The 27,284-nt window shown below is 44.1% G+C and overlaps 1 protein-coding gene across 1 annotated transcript in view; it reads left to right on the top strand.

Moving 5' to 3' along the window:
- GXYLT2 (glucoside xylosyltransferase 2) overlaps positions 1 to 27,284 on the top strand; it is a 121,732-nt gene that overhangs the window by 84,208 nt on the left and 10,240 nt on the right. Inside the window, exons 4-6 of the mRNA XM_075549885.1 lie at positions 5,769 to 6,020; positions 7,753 to 7,876; positions 25,232 to 25,404. Of these exons, the coding sequence (XP_075406000.1) occupies positions 5,769 to 6,020; positions 7,753 to 7,876; positions 25,232 to 25,404 (549 nt within the window). The remainder of the gene's footprint in view (positions 1 to 5,768; positions 6,021 to 7,752; positions 7,877 to 25,231; positions 25,405 to 27,284) is intronic.

Here is a 27,284-nt window from a genome sequence, read left to right as displayed (position 1 = left end):
CCAGCAACGGCTGGCACAACGCAGAGCCATCCAGACACCTGGGCACTCCAGGTTCCACGTAGGGGACCTAGTAACAGGAAGAGAGAAGCAAAACTTAGGAAAGAATTCACTTTAGCATATTTCCATTTTTGAACTATGTAAATAATTTTTAATGAATTGCCACGTGTTCAGGAATTCCTCCAAAAAGATGTCCATAGATAGTGTTGCTTATAACAGTGAAGGAGAACAAACACCAAAAACCGCAGACGAGTGGGAGCAATCTGCATGTTCAGAAAGATGTTGGTTAAATAGAAACTTACTGTGTGTGAGTTGTTGTGATTTCATAAATGCCTGATACAGTGCCCCGCTGATTAAAGATGCGTCGTTCGCATAGCTACACAATGGGCTTCTTCCTCCTCTGGATGGTTCTTCAGCTTTCTTGTTCAGCTCTTTTTGTTTTCATGGTTGGAATCACATTTGCTCAATTGAAGAAGCCAATGAGTTAAGACCAAGAAACAATTAAAACCTGTCAAGTGTTGTTTGTGTTGAATACATTTCTATATAACTCTTATGTAATATGGCTTTGTTCCAGGTTTGAGCTTTTTGTGGGTGTTTTATTATTATTTTAAAATTATAAATAAATCATTTTATTGGTGGCTCTTACAGCTCTTATAACAATCCATACATCAATTGTATCAAGCACCTTTGTACATATGTTGCCTTCATCATTTTCAAATTATTTTCTTTCTGTTTGAGCACTTGATATCAGTTCCCCTTTTTTCCCCTTCCTCCCCCACCCTTTCACCCTTGTAAGTTTTTTTTAAATAAGATTCCCAGCTATAAATTTCCCTCGGGTAGAAATCACTCCCTTCCTCTCTGATTCTGTAAGTTAAATTCACTTTTTCATGGAACGCCATGCAACCATGCAGCCCCTTGTTCCCTTAAATACATATTAGAAAGTGGCTTTAGCTTGCTTTCTTGCTTTCTTAAGCTTGTATCACTCACAGTATGTGACACACGAACTTGGCTGTGCTACAGATTTCTTTCTCAGAAAATGACCTGTGCCGGATGTTGAGCTCTTGGGATGCTCTTGAATGTACAGGGTATCTTAACTAGTATTTAATATAATATTTACATATAAAATGTTATTGGTTTAATAATTTATTTGTACATCTAATATATCATCTGTATCATAATATCAATGCTTTTGTAAAGAGTGTATCCTTTCTCCATGGGATTGAAGTTCTGGTTCTTAAATGCCATCAGTAGACTAGGGTTCACCTATGACAAAGTAAATTCCTTTTACTTTATAAAACCTTTTACTTTGTCATGGATTAATAAGAAGAAATAAGGAGAATGTGGTGGGTTTATTTAACTGTAGTAGATTCAGTTAAAGAACTCATCCTCACCCTGGCATTAGGATAGTGAGGCTTACTAAAACAAGCATCAAGGTAATCTTTTATGAAAACATGATGGTGGTTGGTCATTACTTCTAGTTTCATTTTATTAGTTTATAAAATCTATTCTTTCTAAGAGATGAGAAAAGCGAGATAAAGCCTGTGGTTTATCACATAGGCTTTGAAATTGCTCAAGTCTGAAATCCCCTTGAAGCAGCCCCTGGGCACCCATTGGAGAAATCAAGGGGCCTGGTGGGTTGTCGCTATGGTGCTCGGGTGAGGACAGCCCAGGGATCTCAGGAGATTCAAACCTTTCTTTGGTTAAGCCAAACTTAGGTCATGCCTGAATTTAGGGATAACACTTGATTGCTAGGTAGGTTTTAAAGTCTCCAAACCCAGAGCTAAAATCTGGTAAGCTAAGCAGCTAGTGCTAGAGAACTCATGTACCTAAGGTGGCTGGCATCAATGAACTGGAAGAAATGGCGAAGTATGACCCCCGGGCTGAGCATGGCTTTTATGGTTTATATTGTTGGAAAGATCAAATGAAGAAAAGTAAATGGAGGCCAGGTATGGTGGGTGGATTTTTTTGTGCCAAGGTGGCACCTGCAAGAAGATATGGGTGCAGTTTAATGTATCAACCAGGTCGCAGCCTGATGACCTCCCTTGGAGATGCCACCAAGATGGAGGTGCCCCCCCCCCGAACGACCCTGCCTCATCACGTGGCCTGTGCTACCTGTGGGCTGTGCGGCACATTGCGACACCTTCTTGCCACGTCAGTGTGGACCACATCGCTGCCACTACTCCACCTTGCCATGCCTGTCGCCTGTGAGCGAATTCCACCCATCTTGCCACCACTCCAGATGCCGCCACCTCACACCAGTACACCGTGAAGCTGCATTATGACCTGCTTCACCACACTGTGCACTGGCCGCCTCGCCACTTCGTCCTCCGACTTTCTGCTTCCGTGGCAGGAGTTGAAAAGACTTTCAGTACATTAAAGTGAGTCGTCGGACTGAGCTTCCTGAACTGCTTTGTGGTCAAATTGGCTATTATATTTCGTTTCACGATATAAACTTATCCTCTTTGGTAAGTGTCCTGGCTTTGCTTCTCTAGAGAATCCTGCCTAATAGACCACATGTCAGCCAGAAGTGGCGAGAGGCAGGTCCTGGTGCTGCATGGCTGAGGCCATCTCCTGGGCTGTGGGACACAGAACCAGACAGAGTACATGCGGACACATGCTCTGCACTCCGACGTTAAGGATTCTGGAAGGCTGGGGCTCCGGTGGAAGGAGGCTTTCACATCCGTGGGTTGGAGATGCGTCTCAATCACATTCTCCTTAGTAAAAGTTATTCCCCAGTATGTCCCCCATAATACTACCAATCCTAAGGTGCTGTTTGCAAGCACAAGGTCACTCACTATGCTCTTGAAAGTCAGCTGCTTGAAGGCTGTCTGTCTACAGCTTATCTGCCAGCAGAAGCAGTCAGACCATCTAATCCTAAATAGGGCCCACACCCTTCTGATAAGGATCAGAGATTATTCCCCTGGAAAAGAGCTCAGGGACACCTAAGGTCAAGGCAGCTCAGAGACAATCAAGGTTGGGCTGTGATTTCAACTCTAGAACCTGCCCATCTGATTACATATGTACCTTCCTGTCACATGTATGCCTCCTATTGCGTGTATACCCCTAGCTCATCGCCATGTTATGTGTGCTCTCTAACACTGTGGTTCTCAACCTTCCTAATGCCGTGACCCTTTAATACAGTTCCTCATGTGTGGTGACTTCCCAACCATAAAATCATTTTCATTGCTACTTTATAACTGTAATTTTGCTACTGTTATGAATCATAATGTAGATATCTGATATGCAGGATGTATTTTCATGGTTACAAATTGAATATAATTAAAGCATAGTGATTGAGGTAGTTAGTTTATTGTGCCAACCTGTATGATAAACACATGGGGGGTGTAATTGAAGGGCGGAGCGATAAATGGCTCAGTGAGCCTCACCTTTCTAGTTCTCGGGTCTCTTGCTTTGTGATGGTCAGACCAGGATGCAGCTGCCTTAGCCAGTCCCCTGCTTCAGCTGGCAAGGGTCACTTTCTGCAAAACACCCCCTAGGAGAAGCCGCATGGACCTACCCCGATGCAGCCCTGGTTGCTGGAGCACCTGTGTGGAGACCCCTGCCAGTGCTGAGATGCTCACACATTCACTGATTTGACTTTCCTCCTGCAGTCGGCATCATTGCCTCTGTTTTGTGAGATGGAAGAGGACTTCGTGGATTTGCGTTGGACATATGGGTTAATGGGTTAATGTTGGACTTGTGGGCTTGGGAAGCACTGGGTTGGGATATTTTCTTGATGCGCACTTACCCTTTATATAACACTCTCTCTTATACATGAGTTTCTGTGCATTTGTTTCTCTAAAGTACCCAGACTAACAGTGATTAATTACAAAAACAATATGTAATTATATATTGTGAAATATTTATTTCTAATTGCAAACAAATGAAATTTTGTCTTGAAGCATGGTGTAGCATGGGTAACAGACTTCACGCCAGGTACTCATATGTGGGCGTATCTGCATCTGGGTGGACCTGCCTGGACACCGATAGAGGAGCGGTCTCGGTTCCTAAAGATGTGTTTTCCAGTAGGCTCCCCCTGTGAAAGGGTTGTCCGACCCCCAGGTTGGTCTACAGGAAAAAGTTGAAATGCCTGCCCTTCTTCCAGAAACGTATGAACACCAACCCCTCCCAGGGTCGCTACCACTTCTGGGCTCCCAGTTGCATCTTCTGCAAACCATGCGAAACATGCAGCCCCACAAGACCAAGCAGGCCCAGACACCTTGCCTGTCCTCAAGGGTTTTCTATGGGACCCCACTCCCCTACAACAAATACAAGCAGAGAGTGGTCTCTGCTGCCTTATGCTGGTACAGCTGAAGCCCTTGCACAACCTTACCTACCTGGGCCACCTAGCTCATGAGGTGAGGTGGAAGTGCCAGGCGGTGACAGCCACCCTGGAGGAGAAGAGGAAGGAGAAGGCCAAGGAGAACTTGGAGACGAAGACCAGCTAGTACACAGAGGTTCTCAAGACCCACAGACTCCTAGTCCACATCCACTAAAGATTCTTAGTTCTTCAAAAACAAAACGAAAATTATATGAAGGAAGTATCTGTGTCCCTAAATAAAGTTTTAGTGGAGGGAAGCCATCCTCAGCCATTTATGCCCAGCGATGGCTACATTTAGGCTGTTACAACAGATTTGAGACATTTGAAACAGAGCCTAATATATTCATTATCTTGTATTAAAAAAAAAAGCTTGCTGATCCCTGGCCTAACAAGAAATCTGGCCAAAGTCCAAGTCTTAGTTGAAAATATCATTTCTAAAAGATGCAGAACCTTGCCCATTGACACTAGATGAAATGAATCCAAAGACAGAGAATACTTATTCCAAAACCTGGCATCACCTAGTCCCCTAAGAGATGTTCCACTTCCGGCTGTGAATAGCGCCAGTCCCAGCTGTCCCAGGGAAAAACTAGTCCTGAAAGAAAAAGACCCATCCCACAGTCATCAAATCATTCTGGCCCTTGGTGACCCTACAGGACAGGAAAACTGCTTCACACAGTTTCTGAGGCTGCACATCTTTCCCGGGCAGACAACATCAACTTTCTCCTGTGGAGTGGTTGGTGCCTCCATACCTGCTGGCCTTTCACTTAGCCCAATGTTTATTTAGTCTACTATACCACCAGGGCAGTAGACCTTAGTGGCAGAAGGAAGATTAAAAAAGGTTTTAGTCATTTTTGGATTTTTTTTCACCCATTAAAAGATTCATCAGTTATTAAATATAGCCCAGGGTCCTAGAATTTTACAAACCCTGATCAAGATTTATCTCCCTTGTCAACCAAGTAATAGGAAGCGCTATAAGGGGAACAATAATACTAATGAGGTACCTTCCCTCCCAGCTTAAAATAATGAATCATTTGATACCAAAAGGGCATTGTTTGCCCAAGGACAAACATCAGAGGGCTGAAAGGGTTGGGAAAGGAGGAATGGAAAGGGGGAACAGAGGGAAGAATGGAGATAAGTGATACTACATTGTGGGGGCTGCAACCAACGAGATGACAGCACAATATAGATGGATTGTTGAATGGAAAACCGATCTGCTTCACACACCTTCACCCATTTCACAATTTAAAAATTAAAGTCTCCAACCCTTGATTGACACTTATTCCTCAAGTCCAAGGAAAAGAAACTCAGGGGAGAGAAGAGGGGGGGATTATTCTAGAACCAAACCTTCATTGATGAAAATTGATAGCATTGTTGATATGTCAGACTTTTGTTTCTGACTTGTTTTTGTTTTGTTTGGCTTTTTCCCTCCTTTCCTCCCAATACACACAAGGTGATTTTAAAAGATGTGGACTCCCTTCTGTACGTGGACACTGACGTTCTCTTTCTGAGACCCGTGGATGACATCTGGAAACTCCTGAGGCATTTTAACTCCACCCAGCTTGCAGCCATGGCCCCCGAGCATGAAATCCCCAAGATTGGCTGGTACAGTCGCTTTGCTCGGCACCCTTTCTATGGTGCTGCAGGAGTTAACTCCGGGGTCATGTTAATGAACTTAACACGCATCAGGAGTACCCAGTTCAAGGTAAGGAAGTAGTAAAATCCCTTGTTGATAAACCTGCACTGTGTTTTCAGCAATGACTTCCGCTGGATTTGGAACTGTGTGGGCCGTACATGAGAATGGGCCGGCTCAAGAGAATGAATGAAAGGTATTTAGGAAGTTGTGGAATACTTCACTGGGTACAGGAAAAGGCCAGCTATCTATGAAGCTGACAGTTCAGCTGGTTAGCCACTCAGCAGTATCTTCTTGCATTTCTGAATTCCTAATGGATGACCCCTGTGCTTATGCCAGGCTTCAACATGATATAAAATGTCTAGGAAGTACTCTGGAGATGTAGTTATACAAGTACACAAAGATCATTGTACAGAAGTGTCCATTGCCTCATCTTTTATCCTAGCAGAGAACTGGAAAGAATCCAAATGAATATCAATAGAGAATGAATTTTTTAAATAGTATCCCTTTTAAGAAGAATTAGGCAAATCTACTTGACTCAAATGATTTGAGCTTGGCTGGTAACTGAAAGAATTGTGGTTCTAATCCGCCCAGCATCGTCACGGATGCTGCTGTGCTTTCATAGAAACTATCACCGAGGAAACCGAGGGAGCCGTTCTGTTCTGCACCACTTGGGGTTTCCCTGAGTTGAGATCAACTCAGACAACAACCACATTAGTGGTGATAAATAAGATCTCTGAGTCAAACAATTAAAATGTCGTATAGTATAATTAATACTCTACAGCAGGGGTCCTCAAACTTTTTAAACAACGGGCCAGTTCACTGTCCTCAGACCCGTTGGAGGGCCAGACTGTAGTTTAAAAAAAAACTATGACCAAATTCCTGTGCACACTGCACATACCTTATTTTGAAGTAAAAAAATAAACGGGGCAAAAACACCCGGCGGGCCGGATAAATGTCCTTGGCGGGCGCATGTGGGCCGCGGGCCGTAGTTTGCAGACGCCTGCACAGTCTGATCCTTTGTGACTACCTAAGAGACTATACAGTATGACTCCTCCTGGAGGATGGACATTGTGAAGGACAGTGGACGATAATCACCACTTTATATCTTTCTGTGCTGCTTGGAAGTTTTTGGGGTGTGGCTACTTTTTAAATAAATAGATTTTCAAACAATTGTCATTTTAGCTGCAATTGAGTTGACTCCCGACTGGGAACCCCATCCACAATGAAGCAAGACACTGCGTAGTCTGGTGCCATCCCCCAGATTGGACCACCGTGATCCATAGGTCTTCGTGAACTGATTTCTCAGAAGTAGATTACCAGTTCTTTCCTCCTGACCTTAGTCTGAGAGGCCCTCTGAAATCTGTCCAGCATCCAGCAACATGCAAGCCTCTATGCACAGTGTGTCTGGGCCTGAGGTGCATTGGCTGGGTATTGAGCAAACCCACATCTTCCACCTGGAAGATTAGAATTGTTCCACAAAACTACTACTGCCCCTCTTCCTTTCAAGATTAGTTTAATTCTATCAAGATTTTCTCCCTTTATTCCAGAGACAAGAATTTAGCATAAGAAAGATGTTCCATTTTTTTGCATGGGTAGTTAGATTGTATTTATTCCCCACTCCCAGCCAGCTCCTCATCTGTCAAATGTCCCTGACATTTTGCTTTGTCCTGTGTCTGGTGGTTGGTAGGACCCCTCGCCTATTGGCTCCAGTCGCCACAGGGAAGGAGCTCCCTGCAGAGTTTCATTATGGACGAGAACATCTGCTTTGCCTCAGCCTCTCTGATGGTTCTCTGTCTTCCAGAACAGCATAACTCCAGCAGGGCTGGCATGGGAGGACATGTTGTATCCCTTATACCAGAAGTACAAGAATGCCATCACGTGGGGAGACCAAGATTTATTAAATATTATTTTTAATCTCAATCCAGGTAAGTTCTCTCTCTGTTGAGAATGCCCTTTTTTGGTAAGAATATGCTCACCTCGGCCCTGGGCTCTGCTGTTGACTGGGCCATCCCCACCCCCCCACCGCCTTTTACCCCACCCCCGGGACTGCTGAAGGTTTCGACCTCCATCTTTAGAGGTGCTTCCTAAGTTGTGCTGCAGAGTTCCTCCTAGAAGTACCGAGTTCACTTGAGGCGCAGGAGGACGTGGAAAGGCTGTAGCCTAGGTGTCAGACCCTCCACACTCTGAACAGTTACTGGACTGAGGACTTCCAGGAGCCGTAGAGTTAAGTGCCCCCTTCAGGATTAAAAGAGCCCAGAAGGACTTAGAAACAAAAAACTGCCATTGTGGATTCAATTCCGACTCAAAGCGACCCTAGAGGAAATAGTAGAACTACCCCTTACCCCGCTGCCTTTGCCTCCTAGTGACTGGACACAAGGTTTCCAAAACCTTAGGTCCTTAGGGCAGCAGATGTTGAGCTGCAGAGGTGGACCTGTGGTTCGCTTATTCCACAGAGCCACCAGGGTCCTTGAACTTCCCTGTGAAGCCATCATCATACACAAGCAGACCACCAGGCCTTTTCTCGCGGGAGCGGGAGCTGCTGGCCGGCTACAACTACGCGCGTCACCACTGTGCTGCCAGGGCTCCTTAAATGAAGGACAGAGTCCCAAATCCCACTTGCCTTCCATTTCAGGCCACAGACCTTACTTACACTGCCTCGTCAGTGATTTGGTGGTGGTGATGAGGCTGGAGGCAAAAGGTCCTGGTCTATGTCTGCATAGTGACATCTGAGACTAATACAATTTCCCTTTTTTCTTGCTAGAATCTTGCTTACTGTCATAAAAATCAGAACCATGTGCTCTCCATGAGAAAGATCTTCATCCCACACTGCCTTTAAAAGTCCTGGAGTGGAGGTTCCCTTCTATAAATACTTCTCTCTGTCGTCGCGTGTTACCTTAGATGCACCAACGGTGTTTGTGTTTGGTTTTAAAGAAAAATATAAAATAAAATGTAATGTTATATGTCCTTGGATCAAAAGGATCAAAGTCTGTAGACAAAAAAAAATGCATGCAGAAAGAGAGTTTCTGGGAAAGCGTCTGGTATTAATGCATTACGAGGGAATACTGTGGCCATTCCCTTGTTGCATATTTTATTCTGCTTTACAGAATGATGAAATGATGAAATTTAAAGTCCATTCCTCCTTTTCCCATCTTTTAAAAAAATTTTCTCTTTTTTTTCCCATGTTTTTTTTTTTTTACATTTTATTAGGGGGCTCATACAACTCGTATCACAATCCATACATATACATACATCAATTGTATAAAGCACATCCATACATTCTTTGCCCTAATCATTTTCAAAGCATTTGCTCTCCACTTAAGCCCTTTGCATCAGGTCCTCTTTTTTTCCCCTCCCTCCCCGCTCCCCCGTCCCTCATGAGCCCTTGGTAATTTATAGATTGTTATTTTGTCATATCTTGCCCTATCCGGAGCCTCCCTTCCCCCCCTTCTCTGCCGTCCTTCTCCCAGGGAGGAGGTCACATGTAGATCCTTGTAATCAGTTCCCCCTTTCCAACCCACTCACCCTCCACTCTCCCAGCATCACCCCTCACACCCCTGGTCCTGAAGGTATCGTCCACCTTGGATTCCCTGTGCCTCCAGCTCCCATATGCACCAGTGTACAACCTCTGCCCTAGCCCGTCCTGCAAGGTAGAATTCGGATCATGGTAGTTGGGGGGAGGAAGCATCCAGGATCTGGGGGAAAGCTGTTTTCTTCATCGGTTCCTTTTCCCATCTTAAGCAGATTTCTTTTTTTCTAGGTTTAGGTGTATTTTGTTCGACTACTAAACAAATAATAGACTCCTAGAGTTCCTCTAAGCAAAACCAGTTTTTATGGAGTCGAGGCTACCTTGTGGCAACCTCGCGTTTCAGAGTCGAACTGTTCTCCCAGCACTTTCACTGGCTGAGTTTTTGAAAGTAGATTCCCAGGCCTTTCCTCTGAGGTGCATCTGGTAGACACAAGGTTGCATTTTTTAGTAGCAAATGTTGTCTCCTAAAAGCCCCGGGTTGGAAGGCAGGCAGGCTCAGCCCAGGACTGGAAGCAGGAAAGGCAAGAACCTGGCAGGAACTGTTTTCCTATCATGGAGACAATTGATTCCTCCCTGTAGACTGCCTTCTCCTGCTCCTCCTATCTTTAAGCAAGGTGCCACAGCTTCATGCCGCAGCTTTACCCACAAGGAAAATCTCCCTCCATTCTAATTCCAAATTCCCATCCCAAATCAGATCATTCTGATGTGGATCAGCTAGACCTGGAGGATGGAACCAATGGCTAACATTTAGTATTAATACCGGGGCTTCAAATAATGCCTAACATTGAGTATTGATGCAGGGGCTTCAAAAAAGTTCATGGGGAAATTGCAATTTCTTTCAATTCCATTTTTCCATGAACTTGGTGAAACTCTCACACTAAGTCCTATTCTAAGCATTATCTTCCATCAGTCTCACACTGACCCTCAGAATATCACCCTCACTTTATAGATAAAGATACCAAGGGAGACTAGGTTAAAGAATTGGTGGCCCAGCAGAGCTGCACTATGGACCCAGACCCCTCCTAGTCTGTCCCTGTGTGTTTGGGGAAGAGACGTTACCTGATATCAGCATATCTGTCTTGCTAATTGAGTAGTTTGGAAGATTCTCCACATGGCTTCCACAGGATTGAGGACATGAACAGCCTTGCCAATAGAATGAGCCCCGTTGTCTTTAACTGAGGCTGAAAACCAGCCAAGCTTAATAGCTTCTGCACTTCCCGTTTTAGATCCAGTGGTGCACTGAGCACAAAGATATAAAATAACCACAAAGTTGCTCAAAGTCCCGATTCCGAGCAGTCATAAGTAAATTGCCGAGTGTTCTGGCTTGATGAGTGTGCGCTGAAGAACTCCTTGGTTGCTCTTGGTGAAGCCTACCCTGGATCTTCCGCTTTCACTCTTGGCCCAGGTACTTCATTAAAGCAGGAGAACGTTGAACACAAATCTAGTGATTGCAGTCCCATTGAAAGGTTTTCCTCTCATGAGCACACTCGCCGAGCCAGGCCACACTGTATTTGGGGGAAAGATTTGTCACTACCCTGAAAAAGAGAGAGGGAAGCAAAAGTAGGCTCGGTGCAACAGATAAGCATGTTTCTTCTTATGGTACTTTGGGTTGCCATGGATGAAGCCATGCACATAAACCAGCAGCACATGTCTGGCATGTCAGTCATTCCTGTAGCCTCCTGTAGCAACAGCATTCATCCCTTGCTTATTATGTATACAAAGTCATTCGCTTAAAAAATGGCTTAAAACTCCTGTTACAATTAGATACCTGTGAATTCATCATTACCCAGCTTAGAAGTAGGCCAGCTCAAGAGGCGGCAGCAGAAGCCGGTAGCAAGTGTGTAGGGAGCTCCCCATAGCACATTCCTTCACAGGTAAGCCAAGGCAGCAACTTCAAGCGGGGGAAGACCGAATTCACATCTTTGCAGATGGACTTGAGTCAGGGTAGAGCTTCATCTCATCGTCGTCATTGTTCTGAACTGCCATCAAATTGCACCCCCTGACTCAGGGAGAATGAAATGAAATGCTGCCTAGTCCGGCATCATCCTTTTGATCTGGTGCAGACCAGACAGGCCATTGTGATTCATAAGGTTTTCATCTGTTGATTTTCAGACGTAGAGCTCCAGGCCTTTCTTCCTAGCCTGCCTTAGTCGGGAAGCTTCGCTGAAACTTGCTCAGCGCCATAACCACAGCATGCAGGCCTTCACTGGCAGGCAAATGATGCTGCCCAGGAAGTGCATAGAAGGGCAAATCTGGAGAAGGCCCACAGAGGACCCAAAAAGAAAGATAAATTTGGGTTAATGTACTTTGGTTACTGAGAACAAAGACAAAACAAACAGATACCAAGCCAGCTAATAAGGGAAGCAATTTGACGGGCATTGGGACAGTCTCACGAATACATGCATCAGGTAAAGCCCGACAATGAGAGGACCAGCTCTGGGAGGCTGTTTGGAACCAAACCTGGTGTGTTCATTCTTGAGAGAGGTCACAATCCCTGTCATCTCTCCTTCTCTCCCTGCTTCTCCTTCCATTCTCTGTCAGCCAGCAGCCCCAGACAAAAGTCAACACAACCACACAAGTCCACAACCAATGACAATTGATTCCCTGTGGTTCCTGATTTAAAATGTTGAGGATGGCTCCACCCAGCTTGTGAATTGATTCTTAGCTCACTATAAACAATTCTCTTTGAATCGGGAGACTGCCCTTGATGTGGTGATCAGTGGCCCGTGGGATAAGAGAGTAGCTCAGAGAAACTACTGAGCAACAAGCCTATTTTACTATGAACTGAAATGATTGGGCATAAACTATTCCATAATCTTCATATCCCACAAGTATGAAATACTAAAAATATATGTAAGTGTCAGAGTAACCAGCCTCTGACAATATCACAGATCCATAGGTGTAATTGTACAGTGACAATATTTAAAGGTTATAGTAAAGTCATACAGAATAAGAGATTGGAGAGAAGATAAAATAAAGGGGTCAGACACATTTCATGGTAGCATGCTCATCTCAGCCCCTCTTGGTGGTCCACGTGGAGGTGGGTGAACAGAGAAGGAAAGAGTGAATATGTTTCTGACCAAGGCTTATATATACTTAGGGGCATGCAAGTCCCCTGCTTACAGGTAGCCACATACATCACAGGAAGGGGTTGTACCATAGGCAATACAGCAGTGGGAGGAGGACTAGGGATATACATGCAAATGAAAGAGGAGGGATTAGGGGTACACATGTGACAAGGTGGAAGGATCCTATATTCAAAATGGCAGTCTAACGTAGTTGTCTTGAGTGGGCTCTCCAGGGAAACAATCACTGTTATCAGTAGGTGTGGGTCCCCTCTACAGTGGGATAAACAATAGTGTTTGATTGCGCTGCATGGCTGGTGCCTTCAGGGAGATCCCTTCTAAGCAGCTTCCTTCTGAGTGTGCTACAATCATTTACTGTGTGTTGCAAGCAGTGTCCTAGGTCTGACAAACTGGGGAAAAGCCTTTTTGCATCCCACATAGAAGGAACAATCAGTTCACACAGTACTTTGCAAATAACTAAGAGGCTTGATGTAAATGTGGATGCCTTATAGCAGCGGTTCTCAACCTGTGGGTCGTGACCCATTTGGGGGTCAAAGGATCCCTTCACAGGTGTCGCCCAATTCATAACAGTAGCAAAATTACAGTTATGAAGTAACAGAGAAAATAATAATATGGTGTGGGGGGGATCGCCACAACACGAGGAACTGGATTAAAAGGTCCCGGCATTAGGAAAGTTGAGAGTCACTGCCTACAGGATCACTCGAAGAGCCCTAGTGGCATAGTAAGTTGAGTCAGCAGTTCGAACCAGCCACCAGCAGATCCACTGAGAAAGAGAGGAGACTCTGCTCCTATAAAGAAGTACCGCCTTGGAAACCCACAGGGGCAGTTCTACTCAGAGTCCTATAGAGTCAGAATTGATTCCATTACAATGAGGTTGGGTTTTTCTGGAAAGAGGTCACTAAGGGATTTCAGACTCTTGAGAATCCAGTAATGAGCTGCTTTATCTTTGTAAAATTGAGAGAAAAATGTTCAAGACACAGGAGTTGAAGATACATTAGCTTGAGAAAATATTGTGTTATAAACTACAGTGTTTATTGTTTGAAGATTTGGAAATGTAAAAATATTAACGGTTTTATTTCTTCAGCAGTGGAAAAAGTACCCTGAACATACCATCATTCCTTTTTTTCCCACAAAAATATTATTTCCACTAACAATTGACTAGTACTTATATTTTAACGAGTTGAACATAAAATTTAATGTTTAGTTTTTACTTTGTATTGTAAAATTTTACAAAGAAAAGTGGTTTTCCACTAAGCAGTTAATATATTTTTTGATTCGTGACATTGAGAGCAGTATCCACAATTTAACAGCACTTTTCCTACCTCTTCCCTGCGTTTACTATTTCCATTTGTCCCTCGTGGTGGTTACATAATCTGTTGTCAACTTGAGACTATGAAGAGTGAAGGGGTGGAGTTTAGCTTGTCAATCAGGTCGCAGCTTGATGACCTCATTTGGAGGTGCTAAGGAGATAAATAGCTCGCTGGAGACAAGACACACACACACACTCCTTGCGAGATATTCCTTGTTGACAAGCCATATGGAGCTACACTGATGGAGCCAGAGCCCTAGAGCTGGAGCAGATATATGGAGACCCATGCTAGTACTGAAATGCTTCCACAAGACGTTTCATCTCCTGCCCTGTGATCTTCCTGCTTTTGGTATCATTGCATGTGCTGTGTGTGTCTGTAGAAGAATTCATGGACTAGTATTGGACATATGGGCTTGATCTGTACTGGGCTGGGATATTTTCTTAATATATAATTGCTAGCTCTCTATATTTATGTGTGTGTGTGTGTGTGTGTGTGTGTCATTCTTTCTTATACACATATGAGTGTCTCCCTGGATTTGTTACTCTAGTCAACCTGGACTAACATACTACTCTCTGAGCTTTATGTCTGAGTAAATGTTCCCCTTTTCATCTCATGTGTTTGACTGTTTTATTAAGTGTTTTCCTTAATCTTGGGACCCTAGGATTGTTACTGTTTGGCTAACAGTTGCAGTTCCAAGTTAAAGGGTGGCTAAGGCCCATAGGCTCAAGAGTTCTACCAGCCTTTCAAGCCAACATGCCTCACTGTTTTGTTATTGTTGTTCTACATTTTTCTCCCGTTCTACCCAGAGCTTCCTACTGTGATTTCTTTCCAGGCCGCTGGTAACTGGCCACCATCTGGTCTCATGGTTTTGGAGGCTGAGGCCCTCATGGTCCTAGGCTTGGCTATGCACACGGAGGGAGAGACCCATCATTGTATCCTAGAAATCCCCTCACAATTTTTAAAAATCATTTTATTGGGGGATCATGCAACTCTTATCACAATCCATACATACATCAGTTGTGTCAAGCACATCTGTACATTCGTTGCCATCATCATTCTCAAAATATTTATTCTCCACTTAAGCCCTTAGTATCAGCTCCTCATTTTTCCTCCCTCATGACCCCTTGATAATTGATAAATTATTATTCTGTCATGTCTTACACTGTCCAATGTCTTCCTTCACCCACTTTTCTGTTGTCCATCCCCCAGAGAGGAGGTTATATATAGATCCTTATCATCAGTTCCTCCTTTCTACTCCACCTTCTGGTATTGCCACTCACACCACTGGTCCTGAAGGGATCATCTACCCTGGATTCCCTGTGTTTCCAGTTCCTATCTGTACCAGTATACATCCTCTGGTCTAGCCAATTTGTAAGGTAGAATTGGGATCATGATAGTGGGGGGGAGTAAGCATTTAAGAATTAGAGGAAAGTTGTATGTTTCATTGTTGCTACACTGCATGAGACTGGCTCATCTCCTCTCTGTGACCCTTCTGTAAGGGGGTGTCCCGTTACCTACAGATGGGCTTTGGGTCTCCTCCACTCTGCATTCCATACATATATAAATATATTTATATAGGATGATGGGGAAATAGATCTACGTGCATATATTTACAGGTTTACTATTAAGGTAGGAGATGGACATTGGACCTCCACTCATATACTCCCTCAATACAAGAACACTTTGTTTTATTAAATTGGTATTCCATGATGCACACCTTCCTGATACGATCGATGAAGACAAATGTGTGCATAAGCAAATGTGGTGAAGAAAACTGATAGTGCCCGACTATCAAAAGATATAGCATCTGGGGTCTTAAAAGCTTGAAGATAAACAAGCAGCCATCTAGTTCAGAAGCAACAAAGTTCACATGGAAGAAGCACACCAACCTGTGTGACCATGAGTTATTGAAGGGATTGGGTATAAGGCAACAAAGAACAAAAAAATCATATCATTGTAAATGAGGGGAAATTCAGAGTGGAGAGCCCTCACAAATTTTTAACATCTAGTCACTGTTTATCAAAAGAGGACGTAAAGCATTGTCACTAACAACTGTGATATACCAATGGACGTAGATGCCTGCCAAGACTATGGTTCTACGTCCTCAGGCCCAATGAGTCAATTAGTTCCTCAAGGTCTTTGGATATGGCTAAGGAATTTGCATAATTTTGCCTCTTGTATGTGCTATGATGTACTTGAATCTATTTGCAGTATATATGAACATGCCTTAGAAATATCCTATCGAATCTATAGATGCTCATGGATGTATTCCTATATGTCATCTCACCCTGCTCATCTTAGCATTCTCCCTGTTAGCTGCTTGTAAATCATGTATGTTCTTACTGGTATTGCATGACTGCATGTTTAGTAATAGTATCGACCATCGTTACATTACTCTTGCACACCACCCAGTGTCATCACTTGCCTTGGTCATAATGTACTGACTTCCCTTCATTGCGTACTACCTTTCTCTTCACCCAAGACAATCCATGTCTACTATTTAGTTACTTGTTTTTCTTCCCTCCCCTTTTCGTTGCTGATAAACATTAAATAATGGTTTTGTCAAGAGTTCCTTTTCTTCACTTTTTATAAGAGTGGTTTCATGCAATATTTGTCCTTTTGTGATTGATTTTTTTCTCCATGCAGCCTAGTATCCTCCAGGTTTATCCATGGTATGAGAGATGTCATGGATTCATCACTGTTCTTACTGTTTTAGGAAATACCATACTATCTTCCATAGTGGCGAACCACTTTATGACCCCGCCATCAGAGTATGAGAGCTCCAACCTTCCAGACCATCACCACCATCTCTTTTTCAAGCTATCCTTGATGTTGCAGTATTTCTTTGTATGTCTTTACCTCCCTAGCTAAGCTTACTCCTGAGCATCTCATCTTTTTGGTGGCTGTTGTCAGTGGCTTCCTTTTCCTGACTTCCTTTTCAGAGTTTTCCTTGTTAGTGTCCAGGAATCAAGTGGGTTTTTTAATACTGGCACCCTGCCACATTTCTATTGAAGCTCAGCAGCTTTCTTACAGAAGCTCTTGAATTTTCTACGTATAGGATGAATCACCTACAAAGAGAAATACTTTTCTTTCTTCTTTATCTATTTTTATCCCTCTCATTTCCCTGGCTCGGCTCATTTCTCTGTCTAGGATTTCTAGTACAACATTGAATAAGAGGGGGGATAAAGGACATCCTTGCTGATGCTTGTTCTCAAGGGGAATGTTTCCAGTCTCTCAATTGAGAGTAAAATTGGTTGTTGGCTTTATATACTCTTAATCATGTTAAAGAATTTTCCTTTTATTTTTATTTTCCTGAGAATTTTTATCAGGAAATGGTATTGGATTTTATTAAATGCCTTTCCTGCACGGATTGTAATGGTCCTGTAGTTCTGTTCCTTTGTTTTATTTATGTGCTGCATTATTTTGATTAGTTATCTAATGCTAAAGCGTCTTTGAATACCTGGTATGAATCCCGCTTGGTTGTGAGATGTATTTTTTTGATACGTTGTAGGATTCTGTTGGCTATGGTTTTGTTAAGAATTTTCTTTGTTAGTGGTGTTTTTGCCAGGTTTTAATGTGGTTATCCATGCTTCATAGGATGGATTTGGGAATATTTCATCCTTTCCCATGTTCTAGAGTAGTTTGGGGAGAATTGGTGTCAGCTCTTCTCTGAGTGGTAGAATTCTTCAGTGAACCCAGGGCTTTGGGGCAAGGGGCCGATTTTTCATGACCTCTTCGATTTCTCTTTTGCTATGGGTCATGTCTGTTCTTTTCAACCACCCACGGTTGAATTTCCTCTCTTTTGGTAAAGGTTCCCAGCTTCCTTAAAGGACTGACTTTCCCCATTGCATGTAGTCGGAGAGCCTTGCTCTCCCCTGGCACCTGCAAAGCCTGCCAGACTGTCTCCTGGGAACTAGAGCTTTGAGGGTAATTACCCAAGAGCAGAAAGAAACTCATCCTAGCAGAGTGCTGAAAGCTGACATGAATTAGTCACCTCCAAAGCCCCAGGAGCTGCCCATTTCATGTCCTAATTCACCCATACCCTATGTTTATGAGGTTTACATCACCTTTCAAAGGAAAATATTTTTTTCTTTTGGCTATAAGTTAGATTCAAACTTGTTTACTCACAACTTAATCTTGTGGCACGTGTTTTGAATATTCTAAAGCAGTCTATGCACATGACCCCTTTCTATTACTTTCCACCTTCAGAGAAATTGCCTTTGCCCCAGCAGAACTAAAGAGGCTTATCTTTCCTAAAACACTCTCTGATTTAGTAACCTTTCATTCTGATCAGGCTGGTTTTTTCTACCTTAAATACTCTGAGGGCTCTGTTTCAGACTGTCAAACTTCTTCCTTAACTTTAAGTCCAAGTTCACACAAAAGTTTCAAACTTCCTCTCATTTCACCTCCCAGAAATAAACTCTCTTTTCTCTGAAACGCAGTAAAACATGGTGTTTGTTCATTTTGTGATACTGAGTACTGTCTCCCTTAAACCCCTGTCACTGAGCCCGTTCCAACATAGAGACCCTGTAGGACAGAACAGAACTGCAAAGGCGGGAATCTGTGAAGAAGCTGACTTCCATGTCTTTTTCCTTTGAAGAGGCTACTGGATTCAAACTTCAAACTTTTGGGTTGGCCTCCAAGTGCTCACCTACTGTGCCAGCAGGGCTCCTTCGACCTCCTTTAAGGAGCATACATTCCTTGAGGGCAGGAGCAACACCTTATCGTCTAGTGACACTGATATTTTATAATAATGTGATGAGTAAATGCTTGTTTAAATGATATCTCCCAACGTATTATGTTTTCTCTCCCTGGGAGAATTCTGAAAGGAGAGAGAGTCTAAGATGTGAATTGAATTATTTGGAACTCAATATACTTTTTGAGGTTCAATAGCTGGGATTCAGTAGACGGAAATCTACAGCTCCCTAAACTTGTCGACAAATGTTCTTTATCGATGCTGTTGAATTCCCTTTGGAATTGACTTCATGGCAGTCAGTTGAGGTTTATCCCTTTCCTAAGAATGCTGTAGTTGAGTATCCTGAGTTGGGTGGATTAAAACCACAGAAACATATTGTGTCACCGTTCTGGAAGGCTTGAACCCTCTACAGTGTCAGCCGGGTTGTGCTCTCTGTGAGACGCTACATGTGTTCTCCTGGCCCGTTTCTTGTACTCCTTGACTTGTGGATCCATCACCGCACTCCCTGCTTCCATCTTTACATGACCATCTTCCTTGTGGGTATATACTTCCACCTCTTCTCCAAAATCCAGTAGGATGCCTTGTTGACCTAACTGATAGCATGGTCAAAGATACCTTGATATTACTCATATTTCCAAACAAGTTCATGTTCACATGCACAAGAGGTTAAGACTTCAACATATCGTCTTGAAGGATACAATTCAGTCTATAACATATACCCAGTTGATCTTTTCCAAAGACAAGGCCTAAGATTTTCACTAGATTCTCAAAGACCTGTGACCACTAAAGGGATAAAAAAGGCTGGGCAACTTAACGTGTAGAAGCAATTGGAATAAAACACTTATCACAGGCATAACTCTCCCATTAAAAAAAAACACACCCACTCACTGCCAGTGAGCATAATCCCACTCGTAGCAGCCCTATGGGACAAAGTAGAACTGCCCCTGTGTGTTTGCAAGACTATAACTCTTTAAGGGAGCATAGAAAGCCTCACCGTTCTCCCCAAGAAAGGCTGGTGGTTCCAAATAGTTCAAACTTCCAGTTCGAAACCACCAGCCACTCTGAGGGAGAAAGACAGGGCTTTCTACTCTCTTAAGGGTTACTACGCCACCAAGGCTCACTATGTGTTAAAAAACAGCAAGACTCAGTTTATCTCATCTAATCCTTTTAGCAACCTAGTGCAGTAGTCCTTGGCATACTATTGGTAAGGAGGAAAAGCAAAGAATAGTAAGGAGGATAATAATTATTATAAGCACTCAGGCCCCAAAGCTCAGCAGTTTGCACCTGCAGCAGTTCCAAGGGAGACAAGACCCAATAACTGGCTCCATAACAACTTTGCGGCCAATCAGAGCCCACGGGAGCCAATGAAGGGGGAGGAAGAGAGAGTGGAGCACATCCTGGCCCTCCAAGCCCCGAGGACAATATCCCTGCTCAGAGCAGCTAATGCACAGAAAGGACCATAAGGCCAGCCCCACTACAAGACACGATATCCCTCACTGACTCATAGCCCTACAGGGGACAATACTGGAGACACAGTGTGGGAATTGCACCCAAGGCAAAAAACTAAGGGTGTACAGCAGAGCAGCAAGGGGATCAGAGCAAGGTAATCCCGAGAGATTAAGAAAAATAGACTTTGGGGTTCGAGCGTGGCACCCCATCAGACTCTACCAGAAAACACTCCTAAAGGTCAACAAACAAAACTTGAACTATTTACAGGCTTTTCTTTTTTGTTTTCTTTTGTTGGTTTGTTTTGCTCTGTCTTGATTTTGTGTATATTAGTATCTCTGCAGGTCTATCTAGACAAGGTAGGCGGGCTAAACAATCTGAAGGAGAAAATAACAGGACTGATGGTTCCAGCGGGGACATGGGAGAGGGGGAGGTGGGGGAAAGGAAGGGGTATTAATGAACCCAGAGATAAGGGAACAAAAAGGAGGGTATAAGAAGCCTGGTAGGGCTTGGTCAAGTAACCCGAGAGGATTTACTGAAACCCAAATGAAGGCTGAACATGATAGTGGGACAAGAGGAAAGTAAAAGGAAATAGAAATAAGAACTAGGAAGCAAAGGGCATTTGTAGAGGTCTAAATACCGGTATGTACATATGTAAATATGTTTATATATGATGATGGGTAAATAGATCTATGTACATATATTTATAGGCTTAGTATTAAGGTAGCAGATGAACATTGGGCCTCTACACAAGTACTCCCTCAATGCAAGAACACTTTGTTCTATTAAACTGGCATTCCATGATGCTCACCTTCCTGACACGATTGCTGAAGACAAAGCACGTGCATAAGCAAATGTGATGAAGAAAGCTGATGGTGCCCAGCTATCAAAAGATATAGCATCAGGGTCTTAAAGGCTTGAAGGTAAGCAAGCAGCCAACTAGCTGAGAAGCAGGCAAGCTCACATGCAAGAAGCACACCAGCCTGTGTGATCATGATGTATTGATGGGATCGGGTATCAGGCATCAAAGAAAAAAAATCATATTGTGAATGTGGGGGAGTGCGGAGTGGGGACCCAAAGCCCATCTGTAGGCAGCTGGGCATCCCCTTATGGAACAGTCACAGGGAGGAGACCAGCCAGTCAGGGTACAGTATAGCAACGATGAAACATACAACTTTCCTCTAGTTCTTTAATGCTTCTTCCCCCCATACTATCATGGTCCCAATTCCACCTTACAAATCCAGCTAGACCAGAGGATGTGCACTGGTACAGATAGGAACTGGAAACACAGGGAATCCAATTTATAAGTTATCAAGGGTTTGTGAAGGAGGTGGGGGCGGGGAGGGAGGGGAAAATGAGCTGATACCAAGGGCTCAAGTAGAAAGCAAATGTTTTGAGAATGATAGCAACAAATGTACCAATGTGCTTGACACAATGGATGGATGGGTGGATTGTGATGAGAGTTGTACCAGCCCCCAATCAAATGATTAAAAAAAATTTTTTTTGTAGCCTTGAAAACACTATGGGGCAGGTCTCCTCTGTTTTATAGGGCTGTGATGCGCATAGCACAATGCTCAGTGTTCAGTGCACATAGCAAAAGCTTATATACTCAGTGCTTATTCACCCGTTGTAGCTCAGGCATGGAGAAAGTGATGTAATTTGCCTCACTTCACACAACCAGTGGCAAGGTTCTGTGTTCAGTCCTAAAAGAGTGACACTATGAGATTAGACTCTCCTCCATGAGGTGTCAGCTTGTTGTTGGTGTGGCCCCCATCAAGCCAACTAACTTTTGGCAGCTGACATATAATGGAACACTGCATTGTCCAGTCATGCACCATCATCATGCTTGCTAGGAGATGACTGTTTTGCTATCACTTAATGGACGGTAAACCTGGGCGTCACACCTGGACAACCTGTACTGCTTCTAAGAGAGGCCTGGTGATGGAGTCAGTGTTTCAGAACTTGGCTGCTAACCAAACCACCAACCTCTCCAGGAAGAACATCTAACTCCTGTAATGATGTACAGCCATAGAAACGCTGGGAACGGGGGTGGGGGTGGGGGTGGGAGGGTTGTAATATCTGTTGGAATCAACTATCCAGCTACTGGTTTGGTTTTTTGGAATAGTTTTACTTCTAAATAGATGGCAAGTGTTTCAGTAACGCGCCAACATTATAAAGCTGATAGAAGCCATATTTGAACCCATGCATATCATATTCCAAAGACCCTCTCCATTTTTTTTTTCTGTCTCACTGGGCTTAGTCTTCTAAGGAGGCAATAGAAGAGACTCCTGTCTGCTGTCGGGAAGCCATAACCTATGGGAACAAACAAAGCCATTCCTCACCAAACCTTGTCCCCATGAAGGCAGCACCAAGGCTTCCCCAGTACTTGCTATGTCCCCAGTGCACATATCAGGCACTCCCATGATAAATATCTGTACATTCAAATGATCGCTGTATGTACAAAGATACAGATGGGCTCGAGGAGCGTTTACTTGGCAGTGTTCACAGCTACCCAGGTAAATGAGGCTGCACGTGCAGATGTCCAGACAGCCGTCCTAAGTGAGTGCGAGGGGACCCTGAGCTTATGAAAGGAAGCAGTTGGACTGCGGGGAACCTACTATATCCCAGGCACTGTTTCAAAGCCTTTTAATGTTTCTACCCAATTACTCCTCACATCCACCCTAGCAGAAGTCCCAAATTAGTTGCCGTCCAATTGATTCTGATTCATAGCGACCTTGTGAGTGTGTGTGTAGAACTGACCGATGGCCGATTTTCAGACGTAGATCACCGTTTCTTCTAAGGTGCTTCTGGACGTGCCTGACGCTCCACCCTTTCAGCTAGCAGTCAGGCACTTAACCCTTTCACCACTGCACTGCACGCTGCGGTGGAGTCTGTTCTCATTCACAGCAACCGTTTAGGGCAGGCCCATGGGTTTTCAAGACTGTAGATCTCTGAGAGCAGATGGCCTCTTCTTTTTCCATGGAATGGCCCTCTGACCTTGTGATTAGCAGCCCACTGCTTAACCTGTGGTGCCACCAGGACTTTTAGTTATTCTTGTCCCACTGAATCCCTTTTCAGACCTGGGAGAGCTCAAGTGCAGAAAGGTCATATTGGTCTTACATGGAAAAACGGATTCAAATCTAGGTAACGTGGCATCAGGATGAGCAGGCTTCTATTCTGCCTAATGCCTGTGTATTGACGAGTGTGGAGGTAAAAATCACGGTGGAATCAAGTTAGGATCTAATACTGTGTTGTGAACAGTTAAGAATCTGATGGAAGGTTCCACCAGGGGGCGCTGTGTGCTGGCCTCAGCCTTCCGGTTTGATCTTGAAGTAATCGCTGGTAAATACTCTCTAAGGAGAGGTCCTCTACCCCTACCCCTGCAAGCACCTCCACAAGTCGGTTTTCCACTCGTGGCCATTGATTTGTTCGGATCCTCCCAGGCTCTCTCCTGATCGATGACACGCATTTGCAGATGCGTTGGCTCTCTAACTCTTCTAATCCCAGCCTGTAAAGGAATCAAGCTGAGGAACCACGAAGCCAGAGGCCCTGGAACCTATTCCCAGGTGTGTCGTGTTGGAGGAGCCCTGGTGGTGTCATGGTGCAGCTCCTCGGGAAAAGGGTTGGGCTTTCTACGCCCGTAACCAGCTACTGTCTCTGAAACCCACAGGGGCCTTTCTGCCTGAGTCAGCATTGACCCGATGGCACGGAGTTTGGTTTGGAGTCAGTGAAGGAGATCGTTCTGAGTTCAGTAAAATTAGAACCGTTTCCCCACCCTGACCCTACTGATACAATCCTTTGCTGTGGGGGTCTTGTGCATTATGTCTATCTATCTGCCTCTTCTCGCTTCTTAGCCCAATAGATACCAATAGTATCCTACCCACCCTTCTTGTGACAGCCAAGAATGTCTCCTTCCAGACACCACCAGGTGTTCTTGGAGTGAGGGTCACCAAAGAGCTGGTCAAACCACTAGATAGAGATACAAAAGCACACACATCTGCGTGGGCACACACACCAAGAATATGTTTGTTTTCTCTCTTTTTATCTTTGATAGTCAAGTTCTTTTGGTAAGTATCCCCCTCCCTGCCCCCACCGTCCTTTTTCATTTTTGCTTATTTGTTTGTAATCCAAAAGGAATCTTACTTCAAGTTTGGCTGGCGTTTTCTGTACGTTTCTATTTCATAGGTGCCCCGGGGTGTAGTGGTTCTACCTGAGGCGGCTGGCTATGAAGTCAGCAGTTTGAAACCACCAGCTGTCCCTCTGGAGAAAGACGAGGCTCTCTACTCCTGTAAGGAGTGACAGTCTGACACTGGGAGCAGTTCTCCCCTGTCCTCCGGGGTGGCTCTGAGCCAGCATCATCTCAATGGCACTGAGTCAAGTCCACCCATTTTAGCATAGCTTGGTGCAGAGTTGGTTCTGGGTAGCGTTGTGGACACTGTTGAGTTCAGCTGTGTGCCTAGCACTCTTTGACGCTACATGTGCATTTTCCCTCTCAGTCACCCAATATGGTCCTCATGTGATAGAGGACCCCGATTTCACCATCTGTGAATGCCACAATTGGGAGTGGGACCCAGCTGCCTGAGGCGCTGTTGACCTTCTTGTCCACGATGCTGAATAACCTTTCTTTTTGTATGACATTTACAGTGTGGATGAATGGATAAACACAATGCCGCTTATATCCATACAATGGCATATTACTTAGTCATAAAAAGATGCAAAGTATTGACACATGCTACTACATTTATGAACCTTTAAAACATTATGTTATGTGAAAGAAGAGGCCTCATTTTATCTGATTCTACTTCTATAACATAGCCAGCATAAACAAACTACAGAGACCGGAGTACATACTTAGATGCTACGGGATAGTGGAAAGGGTGGGGAAGGAGGAAAGTAGGGAGGGATTTTTGGTCTGGTTGTGATGGTTCCATTATCCTGTGAATATGCTAAAAACCAGACTTTAAATCAGTGCATTGTATGGTATATGAATATTTCAGTCAAGCTGTTTTTTGAGAAAGATATACTTAAAACATTTTTAAGTTACAATACCCCGAATGTATACCCCTTCAAATCCTGCTGTCAGAAGTTTAGTAAATGTCATGAAATTGCATCTACGGGCAATGAATCACCTTAAGAAGTCTGGTGCATGTAGACGGTCTGTACAGCTGCTTGGCTGACACTCACTGTGGACATCCATCTTTCTTTGTTACCTCCAGAGTGTCTCTATGTGTTCCCCTGCCATTGGAACTACCGCCCCGATCACTGCATGTACGGGAGCAACTGCAAAGAGGCCGAACAAGAAGGTGTGTCTGTCCTGCACGGGAACCGAGGCGTCTACCATGATGATAAGCAACCAACGTTCAAAGCGCTCTATGAAGCAATACGGGATGTAAGTGTGCTCCTGCCTTGGTGACCTGGCCACGCGCTGTCAGCATGAGGCAGACGGGGCTTTGTCACCATCCTCTGGAAGGTCAACTGGTTTCTTCTCCCAGAGCGTGCAGTTGCATCAGTATGTCCCCACCCCAGTCACTCAGTACTCACCGTAGCCACCTGCCCCTCTTCTACAAGAGCCCCTCCTTAGTTCACCAAACCAAACTCACTGCCGCGAGTGGCTTCCGACTCTTAGCGACCCTGCAGAACGGGGTAGAACTGCCCTTGTGCTTCCGAGACGCTAACTTTCCCGTCTTTCTCCCTTGGGGATTGTAGCCCAATCCATGACCGCTGTGCCAACAGGGCTCCTTTCTCCTTACTTATTATCTCCAAATAAGTTATTATTTTATTTTTTAACTTAAATAAATGTCCTTGAAGTTCCACATCACAGAGGGAAAGCCCTGGCCATAATAACCCAAACCAAACCACGCCATTGAGTTGATTCCTACTCATAGTGACCCTATATAACATTTCAGATGAAATTTCTATAGGAGCAGACTGCCTTGTTTCTCCCCCTTGGAGCCACTAGTGGGTTTGAACCTGTGACCTTGCAGGCAGCATCCCATCATCTATCCACAGCACCCCCCAGGCTCTTTATTTACTCTAATAGGTTCTACTCTGCCCTCTAAGGAAGCAATGAGTCTAAATTCAACTCAGTGGCAATGGACTTGGTTTTTTCAAATACCTCCCTTTGCCATTCATTAGTTGCTGGTTAGACAAGGTCAGCAGTTCAAACCACCTTTTGCTCCACAGAAGAATGATGAGACTGCCCACCTATGTAATGATTTACATTCTCAGGAACCCCCCTGATTTTATTTCTGTGTATTTGTTTGTAATCCAAAAGGAATCTTTTTAAAATCATTTTATTGAGGGCTTGTACAATTCTTATCACAATCCATCCATCCATCCATGTGTCAAGCACATATGTGCATTTGTTGCCATCATCATTCTCAAAACATTTGTCTTCTACTTGAGCCCTTAATATCAACTCCTCATTTTCCTCCTCCCTCCCCACTCCCCCTATCCAAAAGGAATCTTATTTCAAGCTTTACTTGTGTTTTCTTGATCTACCCATTTCATGAGTGCCCTGGGTGTATCGTGGTTACACATGGGGCTGCTAGGGACAAAGTCAGCCCCTCCTGTGGAGGAAGACGAGGCTTTCCACTCCCATAAGGAGTGACAGCAGTCTCGAAAACTCACAGGGGAAGTGCCACCCTGTCCTCCAGGGTCCCTATGAGTTGGCATCAACTTGATGGTAGTGAGGAAAAGACAAGAGAAATATGGGCATACCCCAGTTTGCAGTGTATTTGAGTTGGGACAAACCACACCTATTCCATCTTTTCCCTCCTTGTATATCTTGTCAGATGTTTGCTGGCAGATGTTCAATGCTATCATTTACTGTTCAAAATATTGCTGTACAGCAGGCAATAAACATTTTTTAATTAAGAGAGAGTGAGGTATTGTACTTACATCAGAGCCCACTCAGAGTGGAGTTGTTGGAACGGAGCCCTATTTGTAAGGCATACACCACCTGCATCTTCTTGCCTAAAATCCAAGATGGACAGAACTTCCTTTTTGTCTCATCACCTAAAATCAGGCCAATTGCTACCTGCTAGTGCCATGCACCCCACATTTTCGGAAAAGCCTCAGTCCACTTTATCTTTTGAGTTTGCCATTATCTTTTGAGTTTGCCAGCAAAGCTGACTTTCAGGGCTCACTGTTTGGAAACAGCAGTTCCAAGACATGGAGCAGGAAGACAGTGAACTTGGGCCAACCTGGCCTGCTACCTAGTTTTGTTTGTTTGTTTTTATACTGTGAATGCTCTGTAAGCTATGGATA

This window comes from Tenrec ecaudatus, chromosome 5 (assembly GCF_050624435.1).
Source record: "Tenrec ecaudatus isolate mTenEca1 chromosome 5, mTenEca1.hap1, whole genome shotgun sequence".
NCBI lineage: Eukaryota > Metazoa > Chordata > Mammalia > Afrosoricida > Tenrecidae > Tenrec > Tenrec ecaudatus.
This window is presented reverse-complemented; position numbering and strand designations above follow the sequence as displayed.